This window comes from Podarcis muralis, chromosome 3 (assembly GCF_964188315.1).
Source record: "Podarcis muralis chromosome 3, rPodMur119.hap1.1, whole genome shotgun sequence".
Lineage (NCBI taxonomy): Eukaryota > Metazoa > Chordata > Lepidosauria > Squamata > Lacertidae > Podarcis > Podarcis muralis.
Genome location: NC_135657.1, coordinates 60849164 through 60876497, shown reverse-complemented (window position 1 = coordinate 60876497; position 27334 = coordinate 60849164). Strand labels below are relative to the sequence as shown.

The window sequence follows — 27334 nt, the reverse complement described above, 5'->3', positions numbered from 1 at the left end:
TGCAGCGCGCCGGGTCGCTTCCCTTCGCCCTGGAAGCAGCTGTTGTTCTGGCAGGCAGGCAGGCAGCTGGTGTCACATGTCGGAAAGTCCCTCGGCCGTGGAAATCCCCGCATCCCCACACTGTGTGTGTGTGTGTTTTGCTCCACATAGTAAAACAGCGGAAAGAAAGAACCACACGCAGACAGCAGGAGGCGGCGGCCACAGCAAAAACAACAACTGTAGCAGCAGCAGCAGGAGGAGGGTGAAGGGGCAGCTAACAAAGGAGCCTCTGGACCAGCCAGCAGCCTCGGACCAGGCCAGCAGAGATCCTGAAGCTTCTTCGCGGCGAAAGGGACGGGATTCATGGCTCCCCCGAGACGCATCTCTCCAAGTCCGGCTCGTTTGTGCTGAGAAGGATTTACTGGCGGAGTCATTCGAGGGTCACTGCCTCCCCCCAGCCCCCAGCTCGCCGAGTAAGTCATATGCCCTGGGTTGGGGGTTTTGCTTTGCAGTTTGTGGGGTTGCTCGCGGGGTCGGTGAGGACGACGAGCCAGCCTGGGGGGGGGGGGCGTCTATTTTTGCTTGCGTTTATGGAGATGCTGCTGGAGAGATGCGCATCTCTCTCCCCCCCCCCCCCCCGCACCCGATCCTCCGCTATCCTGGGTTGCGTTTCTGTTTAATGCGAAATGTGTACAGCATCCAAAAGAGAATGAGTTCTTAGTTAGTTTGCTCCAGCTAGGCGCAAACAGCGAGCAGGTTAGTTCTGAGGATGCTTCGGTAGTTTCGGTTATTGCTTGTGTGTTTCCATTTAAAGAAAAAAAATGCTGTAGAGTTTCCCGTGAAGACGAATTGATGGTTAAACTACTCTGTGAATTGTAGTTCTGTGAGGGGGATAGAGGGGGGGTCTCTTAACAACTCTCAGCTCCCTTAAACTACAGCTCCCAGAATTCTTTGGGGGAAACCATGACTGTTTAAAGTGGTATCCTAGCGCTTTCCTCGCTCTGTAATCTACACAAGCTCAGAGACTTTATTACTTTACCTATTCTAGAAGTTCAGTACTGAAAACAACTTCTGGGCTTGAACCCTGGCACAAGTATGCCCTTGCAACAAGTGCTAGATGCATTCAAGTAATACTTGTTTGTTGCATAAAGTTACATAACTGCATGACAACTCATACAAACAGTTATGAAATATGCATTATTTCCCATTTTTAAAGCAAAGACTTGCATAAGCTATTTGGACACTGCAGTATGTGCATTTTCAAAGTAAAACCATTAGCTATTTAATTCTAATGATTATTTATTACACCACAAAAAAGGGACATTGAGGATGAACATGAGCACCATTCATACTAACCCAGAATTTTTTGTAACATCTCCAGGCTCTAATCCTAAACATACTTACAAGGGAATCGCCAAATTATTTGTGTTGGAAACATGCATAAGATTGCATTTTCAGGATTTTTGTTTATTATTTTGGTTATTTAAAGCAATAACCAACCCCCCTCACTTGAGCAAATTATTTTTTAGCACCTCCCAACAGGGCTTACATTCGTGAATCTCCAATCTTTAGATAAAGAGTGTGGAACTTTCAACCCAGATACAGACCGGACCCTGCACTAATTAGTCCTAGCTAATGAATGTTATGTTAATGGGTCCCCAGCCATGGGTGTTAGGGATGCCGTTTCACTTTCATATCAAGGACTGGACGTGGAGCATAGTACAGTGGTACCTCGGGTTACAGGTTACAGACGCTTCAGGTTACAGGTGCCGCTAACTCAGAAATAGTACCTCGGGTTAAGAACTTTGCTTCAGGAAGAGAACAGAAATCGCGCAGTGGCGGCGCGGCGGCAGCGGGAGGCCCCATTAGCTAAAGTGGTGCTTCAGGTTAAGAACAGTTTCAGGAACAGACCTTCAGAACGAACTAAGTTCTTAACCCGAGGTACCACTATACTTTTCCCTAACTGTGTTTGAAAACGCTTGTAGATGGTCAGACATAGATTGTCCTGAGGAATGTATATTACCAGGACATAGATTATGAGACCATTTTTTCTCCTAGCTCACTGTTGTCTATGTGTGCTGTTCTGCATTAATTGGCAGCTTCTCTTCAGGGTTTCAGCCAGTTTTCCCAGCCCTGCCTGGAGATGCCAATCCCTATGTGGGACTTCTTGCATGCAAAACGTGTGCTGTGCCATTGACATCCAGCTGTTTCCAGGAGTGCCCCAAGAAATTTGCAAGACATGGGACTTGTAGTCACATCTGAATATTCCAACATTACAAAGATATGCATTCACTTTACTACACACCCTTAAACTGCCATCCAAGACACACTTATCTGAACATAAGTCACATTGATATCAGTGGAACTTGCTTCCAGATAAACTTGTATGGAACCAGAGTGCAAGATATAAAGTTACGACTGAAAAGCAGTCTCCTCCTGCATTGTGCATCTGAGAAAATAATATCCAAATAATGGGGTCAATGCCTTGTCTGTTAGTAGAATTTCTGTGGCCACTTTCTCAACACCTTGCGTAATTTTATACACCTCTATCATGCCCCTCTTACTCACCTTTTCTCTGTACAGTACTAACCCCCCCCCCCCAAATGTAGGCATTTAGGACTTTGTCCGTGAGTATAATGCTTGTGGCTAGAACTGTAGACATTTGAGACAGTTCAGTGCAAGGATGTAACAGCGTGGGGATATCTTTCAGGATGTGGGATAAGATTGGCTGGTGAGTGAGGGATATGGCAACAATCTGGTTGCAGCATACGACACTCCATTGATCTCCAAGTTTGATTCAGCTGATCTGACTATGTGAAAAATGAACACAATGTTTTAGCTGCAGTTCATTCATTTTCAGCTTTGTATTCTTGCTATAAAAAAAAAATCGCACCTAGACATTCATGTTGTTGTGCCCATAACCTAGGCTTAAGGTGCCGTTTAGCTTCTAGCTTTCATATCTCGGTTTCTAACACTGCTTTCAGACAATCTCAAGGTCCATTGTAGTAGTCAGCAGAAAAAGATATAATTCTCTAGTGGACTTGCTTAATAAAAACCACTGTGAGCCTCTGCAGTAAATGCTGTTTTGTTTGTACACTGTGGACCCGAGCAATGAAATATTGACCGGTGCTTCAAAAATTGAACGTGCTCCCTTTCAAAATGACAGTGGCCCTTTGCATGTTTATTGTACCTGCGAGGTGTTTTTTTCCTCTCCCAGCATCTGCATGATGTTGCCCTTATCAAAATTCCATTCCATAAAATCCAGATTAAATGGGGAAATAATGTAGGGTGGTGATTTGATGAGGATAATGTTGTGGGGACAGTGCACAAAGCCTCCATTTATGAGCTGCACAGTAAACTGCCCAGCTGTATAACATTTTGCCTTCTTTACTTGCCCACATTACTTTGTGGGCATCATGATCTCTGAGGAGTAGAGTTGGATTGTTGTTTTATGGCTTCCGAAGGCTCCAGTCCTATGCAGCTTTTGTTTGGTTTATTGGTTTCTTCCATGGAACTCAGACTGTCTTCCGCAGAGTTACTGGGCAGCCTGCTTAAACTGGCTTTTGCAGTCCTGGCTTTTGATCCAGTGGACACATTTGCTAATGTAGGAGCGGGAGAGGCCATTTTAGCTAATTCCTCTTCCCCACTTTCATCGCCGCCGCCACCAAATTTTGTTCCAAAGAGTTGAGAGACCATGTCTGGAAGGTGGTATGGGAAGCTACAGGGGGAAGGGGGGCTCAGGAAAAATGGTCACCCCTCTTCTTAAATCAGAGCCATCCACTAGAAACGAAAGCTGCTCTGCTTGTGGGATGCTATTATTGTAGTCCAACTTCTTTGCAGCTTGATTTGGTTTTTAAGTTGTTGTTATCATTGTAGTAGTTCTTATAGTCACGGTTTTAAAACATTCCTATCAGTGAGATTTCTGTAGACGAGTTGGTGATATGTAAGTTGGTAAAATTGGCTGAGAGTCTGAGGGTAAGTCTCTGGAAGGAAGTCTCATTGAAATCAGTGGACTTACTCCTCAGTAAACATGTGCAGGATAACCCTGATTGTTGGATAACTTCAAAATGGGCAGACGTGCTCCAATCCATAGCACATGTTGCACTAAGGAGGAGAACAGCTGTTGGCAGAATAGGAATGTTAATTACGTAGTGTTCTAGTTGAGCTTAACAAATTGGATAGTCTATTATTACTTAACACTGGAAACAACCAGTGCTTGTCCTAAGCATCCCTTACTGATGTCATCATCCTTTACACATACAAACTTTACCAGGGACAATACTGACTCAAAATTGTCCTTTTGTGTTAAGTACTTGCAGGATCACATCTTTCATTTGAACATGTTAACTGCATACACATCTGTTCACTTCTACAGTTCAAAATGCACAGAGAAATGTAATGTGTGTTTGTAGCTCAGGGAGTCTAAATGTGCATAGGATTCCTGGACAAAAAGTCTTGTGGAAAGGGAACTAGCCCCGGCATTATTGTTATGGGGCAGGATGTGGATTTGATCATACTTACAGTAGGCCCCCTAAAATCAGTGGTTAGTCTGCTGTCAGTGGGTTTACTCTTAAGTATGATTGAATCTGGATCAAACCCAAGCTATTGGTTACTGATGCTTTTCCTATTTTTTTGTTAATAGCTTATTGGCCACATTCATTCAGAAGAAAGTCACATTTATCTTATTTCCTTCCAAGTGACTTTGGATTAGTAGTTTGCGCAGTTCTTAACTATTTTTCCATTTTAGGGCAGGTACTGTCCATCTTCAGCTGCCTTCCATCCCATTATCCTTAATACCTTGTTTTGAAATACATGCTTTTCTTTAAAGTAAAAAAAGCAACTTTTCACCATTTCTAAGTAATGCTGTTCTGAGTTGGTGGTGGTGGTGGTGGTGTGTGTGTGTGTGTGTGTGTGTGTGTGTGTGTGTGTGTGTGTGTGTTAGGCTGTATATCTGGGTCCCTTCTAGTTCCTGGATCCAGGAGGATGAAAATCTTGGAATAGCCAGCTTTTTGGTGAGTTAATAGCTCCCTAAGTATGGGTCCTTAGGGTAACAAAGTGGTTTTGTGCCAGAGGGCAAAAGAGTGGGTTCCCCTCCCTTGCCTAGCTGTTGGTGAGGAGGACAAGGGCCAGAGGTATGCGTGAGAGAGCGAAGCTAGAAGCAGGCTTCAGGCAGAAGCTTTGGGAAGGTGCCTGCTTTCTACTTGGAGCCAAGGCTGTGGCTAGGGAAGAAGAAAGACATTCAGGGGTGTTAATGCTGTGAACCCCTCCATTGTAGGTTTAGTTTGTAGTTATGTGTAATAAACCATATATAATAAAGACACCACAGTCTCCACTGTCCCTCATTCCAAGGAAATGGAAGCCTGGATAAGCACTTGGAACCCATGGAATCTCACACTGCTCGGAGATTGGGGTGGTGTGCAACAATACATTTTGCTAAGTTTTTAGTAGCAAAAATGCCTTTGTTGCTCTTAAGCTTTGCAGGCTTGCAGAATAAATAAATAAAAGTTCCAGAACCTAGAGAAAGAGGAGAAATGAGGGAGGCAGTGAAAACGCAACCTTTTAGGTACATTATTTGTTGTGCAGTCTTGAGTGCTACTGCTGAGAGCAAATGCAAGGCCAATTAAAATGCGAGTTCTCACTGTTCCTTTATCATTGGCCTATTAGACTAAATAAGTAGCCTAAACAAGGAACCTGCTTATTTATTTAAAATATTTTTTAACTACCTTTCATTAGAAGATTCCAGGACAGTGTGGATAAGTGTGAATTAGAATTATTCACATGTCATATGAAAACAGTATTTAAAAAAAACAACCAACCACAGAGAGGACAAAATAGTAGACAGGCTAAAAACAAAAAACTGAGGAACAAAGAAGACAGTTTTGACTAAAATAATCCATATTGCCTATGCAGTGCTTCAGAACTGAAGGACTGAACATTTTTTAAGGTTATTTGAACCAGTTACTCAAATACTAGGTGGGTATTTTCCTACTTCTCTAAACTATGACATGTAATTATCCATGTCGTCTAAATAAGTTCGTTGTGTGTGGGGTTTCATGCTGTATATTGTAAGACTGTTCAAGAAACCAACCCATGCCATGTGCTACAAGCAAAGCTCCCCCGCTCCCCGAAAAAAATCCAGCAGAAAAAAACCCAGAGGCTCTAGTTAGTTTGATCATAAGGGGAATATGGAATGGAGAAACAGACAGGGGGGATTCTGAGCTAAGAGGAAATTCTGCCGTCATCTCAATAGATTTACAGCTGAGTAATCCAGGCTCTCCAGTTCTGCGCCATTGGGCACACCGCAGTTCACTAGCTCTAGAATTAACATAGGGCACTCCTCCCATGCAGATTTCATTTTCAGTAGCAGGTGCCTGTTTGCTTAGAATTTCTGATAAATCAGTAGTAAATGTGAGTGGTAATTTTAAGACATCCATACCAAAGAACCTTCTCATTGTTGCTGATGCACTTGTGTCACAGAAGCTATTGAGACTGAACTTCCTGTTTTAATGTAATTTATGAAAAAGGTCTGTGTTTTGTGCCGAATTTGGGGTAGGGAGGGGAAGGGGGATTTAATGATAATTTTTTTTCAAAAACCCTTCTTTTACTAGTGTTCTTTCCTCTTTTAGGTTTCTTCTTGCAAAATGGCTGGCTCGCAAATCATTCCTCAAGCTTTATACTTGAGCAACATGCTGAAAGCTGTGAAGATAAGGGAGAGAATGCCCGAAGACCTTGTCAAGTGCACCAGTGGAATAATCCAGCATTTTAAGACTATGCATAGATACACCATAGAGATGTTCAGAATGTGTCAATTTTGCCTACAGTTCCAGGAGATTCTTCAAAAGGCCCTTATTGACCAAGCAACTCAAACCTCACTAGAACGTCAGAAGAAACTGAACTGGTGTCGAGAAGTTAAAAAACTTGTGCCCCTGAAGACAAATGGTAAGCCGGGCTTATTTTCTCCTTGTTCAGGCACGACAGAAATAGCATCTGCTTCATTTGTGGACCTTGAGTGTGTTTAGTTCAAATTGCATTTAAAATTAAATTACGAAGGGGCTGTTTTTCTCTTCTTTTAAGTGAAATGGTTGCCTAATGTCAAACTAGTGCATAGATGTATATTACGTTAACTTCGTGGACTTAGGTACTGTTGCCCTAAAGAACCTTCCTGGCTCACAGGCAGCACTTGCATACTTTCTGAACAATGCTGCCGAATGTGAACAAAAAGACACTGATCTGGATTGTATATATTTCAGTGGAACATACAAAGAGGATATACAAACGACTGGAACATCCTCTTTTTGTGCTTCCTCCACTTGTTATTTATGACATTTCCTTTTACCCTCCAGAGTTGCTCTCGTTGAACCAGGAACTGGGATCAATTGGTTCTTAGTGTTACCTTTTATCCATGCAACTATTAGATGTATATCAGGTTACATATTTGTGAAACCCTTCTTCCAAGTTACTCAGCACATGGTGAATGCTGCATAATTCATTTTGGAGGGTTTTAAAAACTATATATTTGGGGCCTAATTTCAGAAAATTTAAATTTTCCAGTCAGTTTGAGAGCCAGTGAGTGGCCCACCCACTCTTTATCAATTTAAAGGTAACTTTAAATTGCTCCACATGATAGCAAGTATTGTTTGATACACATTCACACAGTTGGGTCGCTATATTGTTGCCTTGTTCTTGTGCGGAGTAAATTGCCATTTTTGTATGGTGAGCCACTCCATGCAAACCATTGGCCTTGTGATATAAGAATGCAAATATTCATGTATGTCTGTATTTGTTAAGATATCCTGATTTCAGTTATCGTGAAGGCTTTAAAGGCAGGGTATAAATTTTCAACACAATTAAAGAGACAGTGAAACCAGTTTCATGTGCCCTGTGAATGTGGCCCTCAAGGCATGGACTGCCTTCTGCAGTGCATTGGGTCATTACATGCTTCTTGCCCAATCAGGTATTAAATTAATTCTTGGATTGATGGCGAAGACTCTGTCTCCAGAATCCTGAATAGTGCCGCCTTTATACCTGTCCTGATAGGACTTCCGTATAATAATTACAGATCAGGGCACTGACAAATCTCTTCACTGGTGGTGCCCACCACTTCAGTGGGTTCCAAGCTCATTTCTAAACTTGGGCCCTGTTTCCAACGTAATAAATGTGATGTCTGAAGCAGCAATTAGCACAACTCTGTGGGAAGGAACGAGTTAGGTGAACATCTGGAATGCCCAAGCACAAGTTGCTTCTTCAGATATGACATCAATAGCGTGGAAAGAGGATGTACGTCGCTCACACATCCCCTTTTTGACACTTCCTGCAATGTCTAGAGCCACCAACAGCTTTTATAACTTTTTACATCTCCTGAATTCTCCTCATTGTACGAGTTGTTCTGACTAAATTAATATGGGTTAAATGTTGCTAGGCAAGAGGAAGTGGTGTAATGAGGTGTCCTCTCAAGAGCAGTTTTGCTCCCTCCTACCTGGACAGTGCAGTGCGGCAGCAAGGTCAGGCTATGCAGGTGCACCAGCAGAGCCAGTCTAGTGCTCCTGCTGCTGCGTGCACAGAGCCCTGACCTCACCCCTGTGCCATCCAGGTAAGCAGCAGCAACACAACCATACGGAGGGCAGCTCCACAGCACCTCCTGTTACCAGGACTAAAATAAAACTTAACGCATATGCACCCAGAAGATGAGCGTGATAACATCTGCGCATTCTTTTTATTTATTTGCCAAATGTATAAACCATCCTTCAGTACACAGTAATCCCTGGACAGTTTTCAACATATACGATATCTGCATCATAAAATACAAATATTTGATATGCTTCATTGGGAGAAATGGTAGGATAGAAATTTAGTTAGATAATTTTAGTAGAATTACTATAAAATCATATCAAGTGAAAGGGCAGAGCAGCAACTCAAGACCTTGAGACCAGTTAAAATCAAAACCGCTCAGTTCATTCAAAAGCTTAAGAGAGTAAGTGTTAGGTCTCAAATGGTGGATCAGGACCTCTCACTGGACTGTGGGAGCTTTAGGAGTGGGTCACTTGGGGCCCTTCCAGACCATTGCTGTTTTTGTGTGGGATTCCGTCACATCCCAGCAAATCCAGGTTGTGCAATTCAAGCTGTTTGGAGCTCTTGCACAACAAACCCACTTCCCCAAAAGACTGAACTTTATGATAAGGAAAGTGACAGGAGAATGCACTGGAACGTGTGGGGCGACACTTGCTTACGCAGTGTCATCTAGTCTTCTAAATCAGAGTGATTGGTCATCTGCATCCATATTGGAATTGTTTTTAATTGCTTTATTATTCCTGTGTTTGCCACGTGTGATGCTTTGTGAAGAAGGGTGGGATATAAATTTACTCATTTATTAAATGAATAAATTTATTGAATGTCATCTAATCTTCGTCAAATACATCAGGATGAATGCTGGGTAAACAGGTAGTCTGCAAGCACCCATGTTGTCCCTATGGATGCTTCACTTGCATCCAAAGAAAGACAAACATCTTTGCATGGGCTGTCTTATTTAAAAGTAGACAAGTCACTGTTCTATACTGGTATGCCTCTACTTTCCCTCTCTGAGAGATCCTTTCGCTAGAGCCCTGAAACAGAGTTTCAGGTTTCTGAGCACGTGTTAAAACCTGGACTACACTTCCTTATCTCCAATGTGTATATTCTGTTCTGATCGTGTGAACTATTGAACTATTGCATTTTCTTTCAGTGGCCTGGCTTGCACAGCGCAGTAAGCCAAACTATGGCTTCTGCAATGTGTTGGGTAGTTTTGCTCTTTCTGCCTTGTGGGTAATCTCTCTTTTCCTTCATGAGCTGTACCCAATAAAAGGACCAAAGAGGAGCAAAGCTGCTGTCACCTTCTCCCCAGGAGCCCACACATCCACACGCAATGTGTGAACACAGCCAATGTGTTAAACTACACACTTACTAGATGAGAGTGTAACAGTAGTGAAAGATCTTCTACTTTGCATCACTTCAAAGTAGAGAAATAGAGAGAAGGACTTGGGTTTTGTTTTTTTAATACCCAACTACTGGATTTTTAATAATGGATCCTGGAAAGCACAGACCCATATGGGTTTGTTACTTTGTCAGGTGGTCGGTGAACAGTTCTAGTCCCAACCTTTTCCCCACCTCCACCACAAGACTTAAAGGAACGCCCTATTCAGCCCCTCCCCCAAGAATAAAGAAGGAAATTTGCAAAATAAAACAACCCGATCCATTTCCTTTTCACATGCATGCATCTTTGTGAGCATGGAATGGATCTCGACAGGTGTTCTGCTGAGTCCTGTCCCTCCTGTGCTTCCCATCAGAAGCCTGGATGAAACCTCACTTGACTGACAGTGGGTGGGCATGTTACACAGAAGTCCTTGAGCTAATGGCTCTGTAGAATGATATAGACGGGACCCCTGTCATGCACACAAAGGGTTCTCTCCACATGGAGGAGGTGGTTTGTGCCCTAAATAAATAGTAAAATAATTAATAAGAAAAGAAACAGCAGTTTCATCATAGCCAATAGCATTGCATTTGGTCGTTCTTACAGTCATAGATCCATTTGCAGGGGGTGTAGCTCTGTGCCCATTTTGAGACCCAAGAAATAAATGCATGTGTTATTTCATCACAAATAATTTTATCAAAAGTGTAGAAAGATTGCATACAGTTCTGGGAATTTGATTTCAAACATGACATGCATTTGAGGATTGTATTTTTAACGTAAAAGATTGGAGGAAACATCTCATTTTAAAAAGATTCCAACATCTACTGACTAGCAATTTCGCTTCTCTAATGAATAGGCATTCCAACTTACCCTAGCCACGCCTACTTGGAAAGTCCACTGTGTACTTCACAGTTCAAATGTCTCTTCATCGGAACAAGAAGTACAATAGCTGTTACTCAACTACTAGTCAAATAGCTTAACACTGGGGAATTCCAAATGCTTAGGGAATTTTGAACTGGCGGTTCAGTGTGCAGAACTGAAAGCAAGCGCACACAAGGAAAAAAACCCTCTTATCTTTGCTCTAGATTTTGCAAAGGGAAATTCTTTACAGGATGTAATAATTGTCCTACTTGTATGCCATATTTTTTTATGCTTGGTAAAGCCAGAAGACTATAAATCAGCCTTGCAAGCATTTTTTTTGACCCTTGCACTTAATATCTATTTTTTGTTTGTTTTAAATATGATTATGCAAAGACAAGCCAGCTTTCTGAGTTGTGTTAGATAATTCTGTTTAAAGCAGAAAAAGAAAAAGAAAAGTGAGGACCTACCCCTTTATAAGAAATGCTTCTGTTTTAGCACTCGGGTGGGCAGAGGGTGTATATGCCACATAGCTCTGCCCTGCCCCCGCAAAGCTATCCTGCTTCCCTCGCCAGGGTTTAAATAATATTGCCAGTCAGGTTGAAGGAGCTGCCAGTCTGGTTGGCTTCTGTATATGGAATGGGGTGAGATGTCAGGTTGTATCCAACTAAGTTTCTCTCAGAGCAGACCCATCAAAATTAATACAAACAAAGTAGTCATGCCGATTTATTTCAGTGGTTCTACTCTGAGATGGACTAACATTTGGATACAACTCACCATCTTGTCTTTTTCCTTTTGTCTGGCAGCAGAATACATTGGGACTGGTCTTGATTTTGGTAGAGTGGAGGAAAGGATCCTGCTCTAACAAACCAAAAAAGAGCACTAGTCAGGACCGTGAAACTGGGATTTGGTTGGGGTACTGTTTACTTAGGCCTTTGGTGCCATTTTTCAAAATGGAATGGAGCGTTGATGTAACCACGACAAAAACAAATATCTCTTTAAAAACCAGGCAAAGGATCCCTTCTGTTGCTTGACACTCCCATCCTTCTCCTGACATTCTTCTGTCCCAAAACAGTCACAAACCTGTCACTGCTGCTTTTAGTGGAAGAGTTTGTCTTCCCAACAATTTGATTTCAGATACAGTGGTACCTCTGGATACGAACAGGATCCGTTCCGGAGCCCCGTTCGCAACCAGAAGCGAACGCAACCCGTGACTGCTCGTCTGCACGTGCTTGGGTCGCGATTAGCCACTTCCCTGCGTGCGCATGACGTCATTTTGACCGTCTGCGCATGCGCAAGCAGCGAAACCCAGAAGTAACGTGTTCCGTTACTTCCGGGTCGCCACGGAGCGCAACCCGAAAGCGCTCAACCTGAAGCACATTTAACCCAAGGTATGACTATTTGTGGTTTTTTGGTGGGGAGAAAGTAGAACTGCAAGGGTAAACTGGTTCTCCCCACTGCAACCCCTTTAAGGGAGGCAGTCTGCAGCACAATCCCCACCTTTCCTAGCCAGTTGGCTGCAGGATCCATCCCCTTTTCTGGGCCAAGAATGAAAGGAAGGGATACTAATTTTTCAACAAAAGTCATTTCCTCCCTCCGCCCGAGAGTGCAAAGTTTAAAGCCCTGTGCTTTACTGTAGTTCCTCTCTCTAAAGCAGAGGTTTTCAACCTTTTGAGTCCACGGCTCCCTTGACCAACTGCATTCTTTCTGCGGCACCCCTGTGGGGCTCAGGAGCCTAGTTATGTCACCCCTTGCCTGCAGAGCTGGCAGCCTCTCACCCTTTTTCAAACACCCTCCCTTGTGGAATGTTCTCTCAGTCTCCTCTCCTCTCCCCTCTTCTTGGGAGCCCTCCGGGCAGCTACTGCCGCCGCCCCTGCCCCAGAGAGATGTGTCTCCTCACACTGCCCCCCAGGGGCCTGGGAAGAAGATGCCCCCTGCCTTAGTGGCCCAATGGAGGCTGGCCAAAGCTGAACTTGAGGCCAGCACCTTACCTTGGGAGGCAGCAGCAGGAGCAGTGGGCACTGCCAGACCTGGATAGCGGAAAGGCTCCCCTTCAACACTGGGCACTCAGCTCCCAGGCAGGCCTTGCACACACAGCAAGCACAAGAAAGGCCAGCTCAGTGCCTGCTTGGCCGGCCTTCCACTTGTCCATCCATTCCCAACAGCAAGGGCTCATGGATCAGCTGGCTGGGCTCCCTCACCCACTTGCTTGCTTGCTTGCTCCGAGGCCGTCTCTGCTCTCGGCAACCAGCAACCTCTTGCCTACACCAGGAGCTTGTAGCCAGGGCTGCTGCAACAAACAGCTCTGCAAGCCTTTGGGAGGCAGAAACACGAGGGGGCATCAGAGGAGGGAGGGAGGGAAGGAAAGAGGGACAGAAACCAGTGTTGCCTGTGGCACCCTTGGCCATCATTCAAGGCACCCCAGGGTGCCACGGCACACTGGTTGAAAACCACTGCTCTATAGCAATCCTGGCAACTTTTTCCTCAATGAGAGCATTCTGCCACAAAGCCCATGTCTGGAAACAATTGGCTGGAGTGATCTGTGCCTAGAAAGTTCACACAGTGCTGCATGCATTGCTATATTTTTGTGAGAATTCTCCATGAGTGCCAGAAACTTGTATGTTTTACCAACCCAACTAACCACATTCATAGTAAAACAATTTCTTACAAATCCACTTTCTCTTTTGCTTCTCAATTTTCAGTAGCTTGTTTAGGAAGGAAAAGGCTGTGCCCATAAAATCTAGTGCTGATAGTGTTGACTAATGTCATCTCTGAACACTTTATAGAGAATGGTGCCTTTTCAGCAAAAAATAAAGTAAAATCAGCAATTGAATTGAGTATTTTCAGTCTGTACTTCCCCTTAAACCAGTGTAAATGGCAATTTAGTGCCTGGCGTTCTCTGGTCCATGGGGTCACGAAGAGTCGGACACGACTAAACAACTAAACAAAAACAAACGGCAATTGGAATAGGGAAATCTCCTCTAGCTGTATCATTAATTAAATGGACTTTCTTAAGCTTTGTAGTTATAGTCAAAGCTCTAATATCCTTTCACCCTTGAATACTAGCTATTGGGAAGTGGTTGAAAATTAAACTCATAGAGCGTGATCCACATGCACAAATGGGAACTGTGCACTGAAAGTGGTGTGAGTTTATTTTTATATTGACATTTTTATAGGATGAATAGTTTCATCTGCGTTTTATATTCAGTCACTTCTCCATTGAGGGGCAGATTGTCAACTTTTTCATTCATACCAGCTGTCCACACTATATAAACACTATTTTGACGCTCTCTCTGTGTGTTTTAAGGATCAAAACTGTTCTGCCAACCTGCACAGAATTCCTTCAGCACCAACAAGATTTCTGCTCAGAAAGGCAGAACATTGGATCTGTTCTTGTTTTCTCCATGTAGCATAATCCCATTGGAGTCGCACATTCAGAATTATCGTCACGCACACACAATGTCTCCCATACTTGGTGGTGGAATGCTGGATTAGAAAAATACAGCTATTTGTCAGTGTTCACTTACTCAGACCGGGAGCAGGAGAACAGACTACCCCATACTCCCAAAATTCAGAGGATACTAAGCCAAAGTAAAAGTAGATGGCTTGAGGGGAGGTTTCTAAGAAACGTTAATTGCTTCTCCAAAGCATTACTGGTTCGTGCAGAACCAGATATTTTATTTTTAATGAACTTGAAATATGTATGCTTTCCATTATGTTTTAGACTTTTATTTTTATTTATTTATTTATTTATTTATTTATTTATTTATTTATTTATTTATTTATTTGTGTTTGTGTGTATGAAACAACTAACCCATTTCATTTCTCTGTAGGGGATGGGAATTGCCTGATGCATGCTGCATCCCAGTACATGTGGGGCGTCCAAGATGTCGACCTAGTCCTGAGAAAAACGTTGTTTAGTGCCCTCAGGGAAGTGGACACGCGCAACTTTAAACTGCGCTGGCAACGAGAAACACTGAAATCGCAGGAATTTGTGGCAACAGGACTCTGCTATGACACCAGGGTATGTTGGACAGATTTATGTAGCGAATAACGTTTCAAACCTTGGTATGGTTGGGCGGATCGTGACTTCCTGTGTATAATTGCACAGGATAGGAGGCAATTATGGTAGTGAGCTTAAGAAAGTAAAATTGCAGAGCTGCCAACTAGTTAAAACATTTTAGTCCATTAAATTTACTGGATTTCCCAATTTATTAACGGAAGCGTTTCACTACTGTGGAGTTTCCAACTCAAGTAACCTCCTCAGAGATGGGTTATTTCCATGGACCACCCACATCTCCAAAAGTTGGCATGTCTCTGCTCTTCCTGTTATGAAGAGGCGCTGCTACCACCCAAGCAAAACAAAAAACACCCATCCTGCTTTTTAGAAACATACAGCTAGACATAGACTTCCCATCCAAGAATCTACGTCATGTGGGGGCCTCTGCTCTTGCTTCTTTCTACAGGAACCTGCTGGTTGAAAGGATAAATTATCCTCTCTATTAGTTGCTAGCCCAAGCAGGCTGTAGACTAGTCTTCTCAAACCTGGAAACAGCCAATACTAGCTTCACATGTTAAGATGAAACTGCCTCTTTACACTGCCGTCACAGCTGCTTATTTGGTGGTGGTAAGAGTGGAGTGGTGCAACACTGTTGCATTGGTGCCTCCAACTCACGGAAGTATCGAGAAAATAAGATTCAAGCAACCGCGTTGTTTCACAGTCCTCAAGTTGCAGGCTTGCAAGTAACCACTTGCCTGCTAGGCAAGAGAGCATTTGTAAATCAGAAGAGAGAATGCAACATCAAATCAGCTGCAGCCGTGCCCTTAATTAGTTAGTGTTTCAGGTTCTCTACATCTAGAATGCATATCGTATGAATTAACTTTCTCAGTATTCGGATAAGGAAAAATAATCTGCATGCAAGGCCTCCCAACTTGCACGATACTAACCCAAAGCTAAACAGATGTATTTTCTTTTTCTCCATTAGAATTGGGAGGACGAATGGGAGAACCTCATCAAAATGGCATCTGCAGAAACATCAGTCGCCCACAGAGGCCTTCAGTATAACTCATTGGAAGAAATCCACATATTTGTCCTTGTTAACATCCTACGGCGCCCAATCATAGTTGTCGCAGGTAGGAATGTGTCTTTTGCTTTTGAAGTACTGTTTGCAGTGGGCGATCCAATGTTAGTGTTGAACACCCATGCTTCTATGAAGAGCATTCAGAAGGTTTTCAGTGTCATGGAAGTGGAGTTAGGCAACCAATAACATGAAGAGCACCTCTGTTCGTGGCCCCTTTTTCCTGTAAATTTCTACATTTCTACAAATTATCCTCTGAAAGAGACAATTTACCACCACCCCCGGGTTAACAGTATTTACAGCTTAAGAAAACACAAACACAGTGTTTATGACACAAAAAGTGTTGGTGACCTCACTTATGAAAGCAATTTAGGGTTTGGGTTTTTACATCAGCTTCAATATTTCCTCACAATGAGTTATTGATATTCTTCTGATAGTTTGGAAATTAAAATGGAAATGTTTCCCTTGCTCTGTTGCTGACAAGAGTCCTGTTTAACTAAACCTTGCTTTTCTTTTCCTGAAACAGATAAAATGCTTAGAAGCTTGCAGTCAGGTTCAAGCTTCTCCCCTTTGAATGTTGGCGGAATTTACTTGCCTCTCCACTGGCCAGCAGAAGAGTGTTATCGATACCCCATCATCCTGGCCTATGACAGTATGCATTTCACCCCTCTGGTTGTTCTGAAAGAGAGTGGCCCAGGTAGGTCTCAGACATTACCGCTATATTGTGTTCTGCGCTGGTGTTTCCCTGTTTCTTCTCTTCAAACCAACAGCAAATCCATTTTGATCTCTCTCATGCTGTTATACATCAGATGCAGTCTGGGAGTCACTCTTGCTCTCCAGACCACCCCTCTGGGAATTGCTTCCTCTTCTGCATTGTGTGTGTGTGTGTGTGTGTGTGTGTGTGTGTGTGTGAGAGAGAGAGAGAGAGAGAGAGAGAGAGAGAGAGAGAGAGCATGCAATGCAATTCTGCAGACGGTCCACTACAGTGGTACCTTGGTTGTCGAACTTAATCCGTTCCGGGAGTCCGTTCAACTCCTGGAACCGTTCGAAAACCAAGGCAGGGCTTCTGATTGGCTGCAGGAGCTTCCTGCACTCAATCGGAAACCACAGAAGCCACGTCGGAAGTTCGCAAACCGGAACGCTTACTTCCGGGTTTGCGGCTTTCGGGAGCTGATTTGTTCAGGAGCTGAGCCATTCGACAACCAAGGTACCACTGTATTGGCATACAGTCCCCAAAAGATTACCCCCAAGGTAATGCAGCCTTCAATGGGGGGTGGGGATTAGCTACTCCTTTTGTATAGGAAATACTTCGTTTGGGCAATTTATTCACCTTGAAGTGGCTCATAACTTTTACTCTTTCATAAAGTAAAGGTAAAGGGACCCTTGACCATTAGGTCCAGTTGTGGACGACTCTGGGGTTGCGGTGCTCATCTCGCTTTACTGGCCGAGGGAGCCGGCGTACAGCTTCCGGGTCATGTGGCCAGCATGACTAAGCCGCTTCTGGCGAACCAGAGCAGCACACGGAAACACTGTTTACCTTCCTGAAGGAGCGGTACCTATTTATCTACTTGCACTCTGACGTGCTTTCAAACTGCTAGGCTGACAGGAGCAGGGACCAAGCAACGGGAGGTCACCCCGTCACGGGGATTCAAACTGCCGACCTTCTGATCGGCAAGTCCTAGGCTCTGTGGTTTAGACCACAGTGCCACCCGCGTCCCTTTCTTTGCTCTTTTATAATTCCAGTCAATTTCTATAACTACCTCTCTGGGTGGTTGTTTTCGGTTATCAGCCTTAGGGTCTTAATATTGCTCACTTCTCTGTTGTGCCTGTCTTTTCCCATTTAATTCACAACAATCCTCTTTTTTCCCCCTTTCCATAGAGATCCGGGCAGTCCCATTGGTCAGCTGTGAAAGAGGCAGGTTTGAAGATTTGAAGGTGCACTTTCTAACAGATTCTGAAGAAAGGGAGAAAGAAAAGCTGCTAAGAGATTACCTGATGGTGATAGAAATTCCCGTGCAAGGCTGGGATTCTGGGACAACACATCTCATTAACGCTGCAAAGTGAGTCTTCATCTTCTCACTGTCCAGCACTTAACTTGATAACAGATATTCTTAAGTTGGCAATGTATTCAGCCTCTCACTTTCAGATGCCCTTTTCAAAGGGTGCATTGTCTGCTTTTATTGTGGCATTTAATCCCAGACAATTAAAATATGTCTATAAGAACAAAACAAAACAAAAAAACATTCAGGCTGGCTCTGGAACTTACAGAATTGATAAAGATCCTAACAGCTTCTGTTAGAAAACCAGTAAATGAATTTTCAGAGAAGGGCTTTCATTTGCACAACAGGCATTCCCTCATCCTACCCTTGTGCTCCCCAAAATTGGCTTGGAGGAAGGGGTCAAGAGACACCCCCCAAAAAAACTATGCCCAGGAAGATGGAAGGGAAGATCATTCCGTTTGGCAAGCTGATATGCTTGGACAAATGGAACATTTGTAATAGCACAGTGTAGAATTTCACTCAGAATAGCTGTCAGTCAAAACTGAGAGTCAAGTTCTTTCCCACTTAATGGGGAAGACATCCGGCACTGCACAGGGAGAGAAGGAGAGCCAATTTTAAAGAAACTACAGCTTGCTTGTTCTCTTTATGCCTAGCCCAGTCCTGTAACTAGGACTGAGACAGTGTCCCTTTATCTTGCTAAAAGAGATGTTAAAGACCATTGTCAGCTTCATAAGTGTAGGCTGTGCTGCTTTCAATTATGTACTCTTGCTGATGTAGGATGGCAGCTCTTCCTGCTCTCCAGTGTTATGTCATCCCAAACTGTATAAGGTTTGCTGCCTTTCCCCCACCTGGTGATACCAATTCCTTTGTCTCTTTTGCCTTGAAGGTTGGATGAAGGAAACTTGCCCAAAGAGATTAACCTAGTGGAAGATTACTTCCAGTTGGTGCAGCACGAATACAAGAAGTGGCAAGAAAATGCTCGGCCCGCTGGGAGGGAACCGGGTCAGAGGAACCAGGTGGAGCTGAACTTGCCCCAGCTGTCGCTCGTGGAGGCAAAATGCGAGACTCCCAACTGCCCTTTCTACATGTCTGTGAGCACTCAGCCTTACTGCCATGAGTGCTTTGAGCAGAAGCAGCAAGGGAGCAAGGCGAGGAGGCAGAACTTCCGGATGGGGTCTGAGAAGCCCCGGACAAGTAAATCCAGCTCACCTAAGAGCGAACACCGCGAGCCTGCTGCACGGGCATCTGAAGAACTAGTGTCAGGGCCTCGCTCTGCACCCCCCACAGCCCCCAGCCTTTTTCTGTACAGCGAAACCACTGCCATGAAGTGCAGGACCCCCGGCTGCCCTTTCACCCTGAACGTGCAATACAACGGGCTCTGCGAACGCTGCTACAACAACACTGCAGAGCTCAGCCCTTGCAACAGCCCAGGCGAGCAGAGGCCGCCAGACCAGGTGACCTGCATGTTCTGCCTCAAGGGCGCCAATAGGACCTTTAATGGCATGTGCAGCTCTTGCTTCAAAAGGACTAGAGACCAGTTGTCAAGTGCCAGCAGCTCAGGTGTCGCACCTTCGGGCCATCAGAGGTCCACATCGGACCCCACCCATCTGTCACAGAGCCTCCTTCAGCAGGCCTGCCATACGGCAAGCAGCAGCAGCGCAGCAGAGCTGCCACCACCGCACCCGCCGCCCCAGAGACCAGAAGAGTGGAAGAAGGGAAGCAGGAAGTGCAGGAAGCCCGGCTGCAGCTTTTTCGGGACTCCTCAAAACGAAGGCTTTTGCACACTGTGCTATTTTGAGTACCAGGAAAACAAAGGTGAGTGTAAGGGAACGTGCTTCTCTTCTCCTTCTCCCTTACAGAGATTTGGGCTGGCGGGGAGAGGGGTGTTTGCAAGCAGTGGAATGGAAGGTGCTCCTGTTCAATCTCAGCTTGCAAGGAGATGTAAGATGCAAACAGAATGAAGCAGTGAGATGAAGTGTAATTCTAAAGCATTAGTAATGCTGAACTGCAAGACAGAATGAAAGCCTGCAGTGGACAAGCTCAGCTTACTTCCAGCTGCATTAGTCACTTATAATATTGAGGAATTCCAGTGCACTTTTCATGTTTTGCTGAAGTATGCAGAACAGCAACCTAACCTCAAGAGTTTGGTGTATTGGGGATGCATTTGGTTACCGGGGCATGTCCCCAGAAAGGTCCCCAGATTCCTTTCTGAAACCCTGTTAGAGATTCAATTTAAAAGTTCACTATAGGGTGCGGGTGGAAACATGATAGAACAAATTTGATAGTTTCCTAAGCCGCTCTCCAGGATGGCAAAATGTACGTGCTCACTGAACAAACCATTTAAACTGCATTGGAAAAATTGTCTAGTCTGGATTGGGGCGGGGGGGCATGTAAGGGTTAAAGAGGAGAAAATTCTAGCCATAGACTAGAGCAGCTGATATGAGAGCAGCTGAATAACTTGTTGAACATATACGAAGTCAGACTGTGGGGTCACTCTAGCTCAATATTATCCTAACTGGTTGGCAGAGGCTCTCCAGGTTTTCAATTAGGGATCAATTATGGGGGTGGGTCTTCAGATTCCGGGGATTGTTCCTGGGGTATTTTGCAGGCCATGCTGTAACACTGAGTGTTTTAAAAATGAATCCACACAGTTCAGTTTTAGAGTTGTCATTTGTTCTCTGTGTCCAGCTGCTGTGTGGCATGCAGAAATTCAGACAGTCCTTCTTTCCCCTTGCCGTATCCCAGTGCTAGAAGGCTGAAAATTGCTCCATGTTACAGGGGGTCCCTGCAAAACAAGAATACATCCTTGCTAGTATATCTCAAAAGGGACCATTTTTAGCCTCTACGGTTCATGTAACATTGCATTCAGTAATAGCCAAGTGATGGGTAAGGTGGAGCACAGACAACAGTCCCTTTTCCCGCTCTTGTGTTTTCAAAGTTTGGTCGCCGAAGTCACAGCTCAGTGGCTGATGTTGACCATTGGGACTGGTGGGGCAGAAAGCGGTAAGCCCAACAATAGGTGGAGGCAGAGCTAAAGAGAGGCAGAGCAAGCTACTTCTAGTTTTGCCTCCATGCCATCACTTCTGAGTTCTACAGTGGCAGCACTGGGACAAAGGAGGCGGAAGCTGACAGCCAGGGCCACACCCTGGACTGGTTGGAGCTAGGAAGGCAGGCTGGTTGGGGCTGGCTGTGACTGACTGAGATTGGTGGGGCAGTACCCTGTTCACCCTAATGGACCAGTCATCATTCTTCAGTGGGTCACAGGTTCATTTCCTGGTATCTCCAGGTAGGGCTGGGAATGTCCCCCATCTGAAATTCTGGAGATCCACTACCAATTACTGTAGAATAGACTGAGCTTTCTTTCTTTGCTCTCATCATAGATACTTCGGTGCCCCATCACAGAAGGTCTCAGCGGACTTCTCCTGCCTCAGGGCACTCGGGAGCCTCAGCTGCCGTGTACCAGAACACCGTTTCCTGCCTGGGTCGAGAGTGTGGCACAATCGGGAGCACGATGCTCGAGGGCTACTGCCAGAAATGCTTTATAAAAGCACAGAGCAAGAGGCTGCATGAAGCCAGAAGAACCGAAGACCAGCTAGTGAGACAATCAGAGGTCAGTCAACATAACAAAATCTTTCCCCCGATTTAACTTTTTGCCTTTCTTCCTAGAAAAGTCTTTATGAGTCCATTTTAAGAAGAAGGGAAAATACACTCCCATTATCATCCCTTTATGTTAGTAGTTTATTGCTTAGGATTCTGGAGATGATAGATACAGGCCCCTGAATAACAATAAAAAATTAAAACCTGCTTTTATTATCTAACCAGAAGGATGCTACATCCAAAGGAACAGGGGGTTATTTCTGTAGCTGTTCTCGGAAGTGTTAACTCCTGTTGATATTAACATCTCAGAAATTACCCTAGTGCTGGTGCTGCTCTGTCACAATACAGTGGAATGGAAAACGTACATAATCTGTATCGTGTGTGAGAGAGGGGTGGGTGGGAGAGGGAGAGAGAAATCTGGCCTGTACCAAAACTGGAAAACCTGAGTTTTTAGATTAGCCTAACACCAAACTCTTTTAGAAGACCTAGCCCAAGTCACAGGGCAATTATTCTTTCATCCATTCTTCATTTTGCAACCATCAGAATTGTCAAGAAAGTGTTACATACTTGTAATAGTTTTCATTTTGTAACTAGAAGGGAGCAGTCTACTAGTTCTATGCAAGCCAGAAGCAGATTACCAGGTGGAGATATGCTGCTGCATTTGCTTCCCAGCTGGTGCATCTCTGTTGCTTATGGGGAAGGGAGAGGAGGTGAAGAGGTCAGCGCAGTGCAAATGCGCTAGCAGGAGCAATGGGTCATCTTGGCTTGTGTCCTGCCCTCTTCCTGTAAGCCACAGTGATCCACTCTGCAAGCCACTTCTCATGCAGCCTGTGTCAGTGTCTTATCCAGGGCGCTTGCACAGAAGCAGCATGATTGTTTTCTAACTTAAAAAGCACACCACTGCTTGTTTTCATTTTGGTTTTCACCTTTGGGAACTTCTGGTCAATAATATGACATGAATAAAAGTAACTAAAGCTCAGATAAAGGCTGTGACTGTTACAATTAAACCTGACAATGTTCTCCGTTGTTTTTAGCGAACAGGACAACACAGAGATTTACGCCAGACATTCCCAAGCTCTCAGAAGCACAAGTGTGCCACAGCTTCTTGTAGGAACAACTTAGCTTCCAGGAACGGGGAACTGTGTCCGGAGTGCCTACACATTGGTCAGCAGGCCCAGTTGGGGGGACCTCGGGGGGACCCTCCAGCAGCTGAGCTCCCCAAGGAGCGCTGCCGAGCCCCTGCCTGCGACCACTATGGCAATAACAAGTGCAATGGCTACTGCAACGAGTGCTTCCAGTTCAAGCAGATCTATGGCTAGCAAGAGAGAATAAACGCCGGCTTTTACCTTGTGAAAGGAAAATGGTGCTAACCTCCAAAACACTCAACCCAGTCTCATTCACAGTCTGTGGAAAAAGTACATGTGACTTTGTTGCGAAAACAATAAGCTGAATTGTACATGTACACCTGCTTGTGCGTGTACGTACAAATGCACATTGTGGCACAAAGAACAATATGCTCTCTGGAATTCTGTATCCTGGGACAGAAACACAGTTTGCAGATGCAGGATGCTTATGCCAAATACTTGACTACAAACTCCTTTCTCAGTACTCTGACTTTGTTCTATGCTAATACGCAACCATAAGAGATGCATAGACTGTGTTTCTTGCACCCCTCTTTCTGCTGATACTTCTCTTGCACACTGTCTGAATACTAAGCGTTCAAAATCCAAGGAAACCTGCCTGAGATGAAGGGTTTCCTGCACTGCAACTACCACACATCCTGGGGCTTGTTATCCTTGAAAATGCTCATCTCTCTACCAAATGGAGTCTGCTGGAAGCCGCGAATGAAACAAGGTTATTAGCAAGTCATGGTAGAAGCCTTTAAAACTTGATTGTTAGGCTTAAAAAAAAAATTATTTTAAAGAAACTAGTTTTGTTCTTTCTCTCTTTGTTCTTAACCAGAGTTTCATGCATGTAAAACAGCAGTCATCATCAACAACTTGGGCCGTTGGCCACTGTTTCTCCATTTCATAATCTGTGTTTGCTTGTTTGCTACTAACCCTGCTGTCATAATTTAGAAATATGGAAAACAGCTGGGTACGCATCTCTTCCGATATGAAAAGTTGCCCTAAATACATGCTGTTCATACATACTTGCTGGCATAGGACAGGGCTTAGGCTGGAATCATAACGAAAGCATAATGAAGATGCCCAAGGGTGCAATCCCAACCCCACTTACCTGGGAGCAAATCCCACTGAATTTCTTCAAACGTGCTTCCAGGTGGACATGGTTGGGATTGTTCTGTTAGGCATGCTAAGACCCTGTGCTCCATGCAAACTGTGGCTGGCATCTGTCTGTCTTGGGGGACAATGCAAGAGGGCACCTAGAGTGGTGAAGTTAAACAGTGGAGGAGTTGCAGTGCCTGCTGTGACCAGTGTATGTCCCTTTTTCTCTGCCAAAGAGAACATACCAGGGGCCCACTTAGCCGCTTGCCCCACTTGCCTGGTAGTGCATTTTAGATCCAAATGGGAGCCAAGCCGTCCAAATCTCTACAGAACTGAGTGGGAAATGAGGCTTTAATTGAGCTCCTGCATTCTCATGTGGAGCAGGAGCTGGCAGAAGAGCTGGGCTCAGCCATTCCCTTTTCTCCTTCCCTGATTGCTGCTGCAAAGGACCTGTGAGTGAGTGAAAGGGAATGGATGGAGTACAGTTCTGCAAAAAACCCGTTGATTTCCATAGTGTTTGGGACCAGCTTTTCAATCAGAGAGTTTCTCCTTGCCATTATCACAAAGCCACTATCAGATCTGCACGAGTTAGGCACTAAATAAAATGGCACCTGAAGCCCCGCAGTCTAGAAGGTCCTTTCTTTCCCCACCTGGCCTGATGAGTCTCTTGCTTCTGCTGTGCTGCTTGTGCTTCTACTTTCGTATATAATCCTTCCATAGCGCTCTCTTCTCCAGCCCCATTTCCTGTGAAAATCCTACACCCTGTTTTGTAAACGTTGTTAAATGTGAAGACGTGTTAAAAATATTTATATTATGTATTTCAGAAGTGTAATTTTTAAATTTGCACAGTTTTGTTTTTAAGTATGGTTACTTTTTATTTCATTTTACCTCCAAAGCTGCGCAAGTGTATAACTGTGGGAGAGGGCGGAAGGGATAGAATCCAATGGTAAAAAATAAATTATTTAAGGATTCATTGTTCTTAGCGTTGTTTTATTCTTGCAGTTATTGCAATTGCTATTCTTAGAACTGTCATTCCAGTCTAGCAGCTGTTGTCCTTGAGTAGATAAATGTGCTCACACAGCTGCCCTACCAGGAGAGGAAGCACCAAGCCACACAACATGACCACCTCCTAACAGATTGTCAGGAACGTTGGGTCTAACGGCTTTATTCGCCTGTTTTCCCAGAGGTTGAGGAAAGTGGGAGAGGGGTATGCAGCAGACCATGCTAGGAATGCTGGGGGGGAGAGAGATTTTACACTCCCTCCTCCCTTGAGATAAAGCTGTGTTTATAACCCTGGGGGATATAACCCAACCTATGACCTTTTGTCCCTGCCCCAATTACAGTAGCCCTATTTAGGCATCAAAGAATGCAGAAGGAAGCAATACAGAGTAAAATGGGCCATGTGCCTCTGCTTCTCAATATCCTTGTCTCTGCTGGCTCCACCTCAACTTTTCCACACTGAGTGGGAAGCCCAAAGGGGAATTCTTCACACATTCAGCTAAGTATGCTTAGAATCTTCCATGCGATCAGAAACCTTGATTGTGCAAAGTTCGCAGTCATTGCTAGGATTCCCCCTTAAGACCTTTGGCCTCAATATGTGAAGGTTAGGGGTGGAACAAGTGCAGGTAGATGAGGAGAGCTTGGCTGGCTCAGGTGAAAAGTCCACAGAGTTCAGCATCCTGTTCGTAACCAACCAGATCCCTATGGAAAGCCTGCAAGCAGGACCAGAGTGCAACAGCTCCCCCCATCGCTTGTGAATCCCAGCAATTGGTATTCAGAGGTGGGTGGGTCTCTGCCCACTCTCCGTACTTTATATCCCCATCTTTGAACACTTGGATAGTGCTAGTATATCATGAAATGTTGCAGTGTTGATCTGTACGTAGTGATGTGCTAGTTCATATCTATTGTATTTATTCTGTGAACCGCCTTGAGACCTCTGGGTATAGGGCAGTATATAAATTCAATAAATAATAATAATACCTGCAGGCACATCACTACATACCACCAAACATAACTTGCATACGTTCCACTGAACAATAATTTCCACTGGAAAGTCTTTGAAAGAGGTATCTGTGTTCAGGGGTGGCATTTTCACACTAGTATCACTGACCTGGCAGTTCCCTCTCAGCACTTACCACTGTGGTCAACTTGGGCTCCACATTATTTCTCTTGTGCTGTAATCAGCACAGAGTGGGTCGGTCTAGATTCCATTTTGGATTTCCCACAATGCCCCATAGTAAAACTCCTTTGTGGGAACTTAAAATGGTAGCTAGACCCAGAAGCACTTGGAGCACCAATAGTGGAGGGGGATCTTTGCCAAGCCTCACCCCCCAAAATCTTAAACTGGCTCTGGCTCTGGCACATTCTGGATTGATTTGCCAGCTTCAGACAGAAAGCTGTCTCCATCAAGCACTATTATACCACTTTACAAGTCATGCTTTCCCCCAAGGAATCCTGGGAACTGTACTTTGTTAAAGACGCTGAGAGTTTTCGGAGGCCCCTATTTCCCTCAGAAAGATACAATTTCCAGAGTAGTTTTAACAATTAATCCCTCTTCCCATGGAACTCTGGGAATTTGAGCCCTGTGGGAGAAATAGAGGTCTCCTAACAAGTCTCATCACAAACTACAGTTCCCGGGATTCTTTGAGGGAGGCCATGACTAATAAAATGGTATAATAATGTTTTAGCTGTATGGTGCAGATGCAGCCTGAATTTCAAAGCAGAGGATAATAAGAGAAAGGTCATCACCTTCTTAGGTACTAAACACTTAGCTCTGAAGAGCACATCGGACAGTCTAAAGCTACAATGGCAGCTGTTTGGCGGCTTTAAATCTCAGAGCCAGAATGGTGACTGGGTTGGATTTTAATCAGATTTCAAAGTCGCATTCCCTTATCATATGCTGACACTCACGAGGCAGCATCGTTGAATGCAGATATGTCAATGGTCAAAGAATGTCCATTACGAAAATTCTCCTTTATTCTTATCTGCTCAGCGTTGCAAAGCTGTTACTCATATCTTTCAGTCACAAGAGGTGTTCTGTATCACGCTGAAGTACCTCATGCAAATGACAAAGCCTTCTGTGTGAACCGCAAATTAAGCATTTTAAACACACTGGTATTTCCCTGACTTCTTTGGGGGAGGCTGCATTTTAGACCACTAGCACAGCCTATAACCAGGTTTCAAGCTGACAAGTATTTTCCAGGAGGGATCTCAAATGCAGAGGCCTGAATCACAATTCTCGCTCAGAATAGGTAAGAGGATTGCACAGTTGTACCACACACCAAGAACACAGCTGCTGGTGTGGAGCACTGGCTCTGCAAATTATAATAGATGTGCCCATCCTACGCAACGTGGTGTAGTGGTTAGAGTGCTAGACTAGGACCTGGGTTCAAATCCCCACTCAGGCACAAAGCTCACTGACTGACCTTGGGAAAGTCATCTTCTCTCGGCCTAACCACATGGTTGTGAGGGTAAAATGGGGAGCAGGGGGGAGCATGTATGCCACTTTGAGCTCCTTGGAATAAAGGGTAAAATAGATACAAAATAAATAATATAAATAAATCTCACTTTGACCTTGCTGGTGTCTGAACCCAGGCCTTTGTTTCTTTTGTCAGCAATGCAGAACGAAGACATAACACTGGGTGTAATAGGTAG

General features: G+C 44.4%; 1 protein-coding gene across 1 annotated transcript; it reads left to right on the top strand.

The window, feature by feature from the left end:
- Nucleotides 1-24651, top strand: TNFAIP3 (TNF alpha induced protein 3). Its single transcript, XM_028723537.2, has 9 exons — nt 1-452; nt 6606-6918; nt 14614-14804; nt 15766-15913; nt 16385-16555; nt 17738-17918; nt 18745-19673; nt 21239-21468; nt 22490-24651. The coding sequence occupies exons 2-9, from the start codon at nt 6621-6623 to the stop codon at nt 22772-22774; spliced, it is 2433 nt and encodes an 810-aa protein (XP_028579370.2). The 5' UTR covers nt 1-452; nt 6606-6620; the 3' UTR covers nt 22775-24651.
- The last annotated feature ends 2683 nt before the right edge of the window (nt 24652-27334 follow it).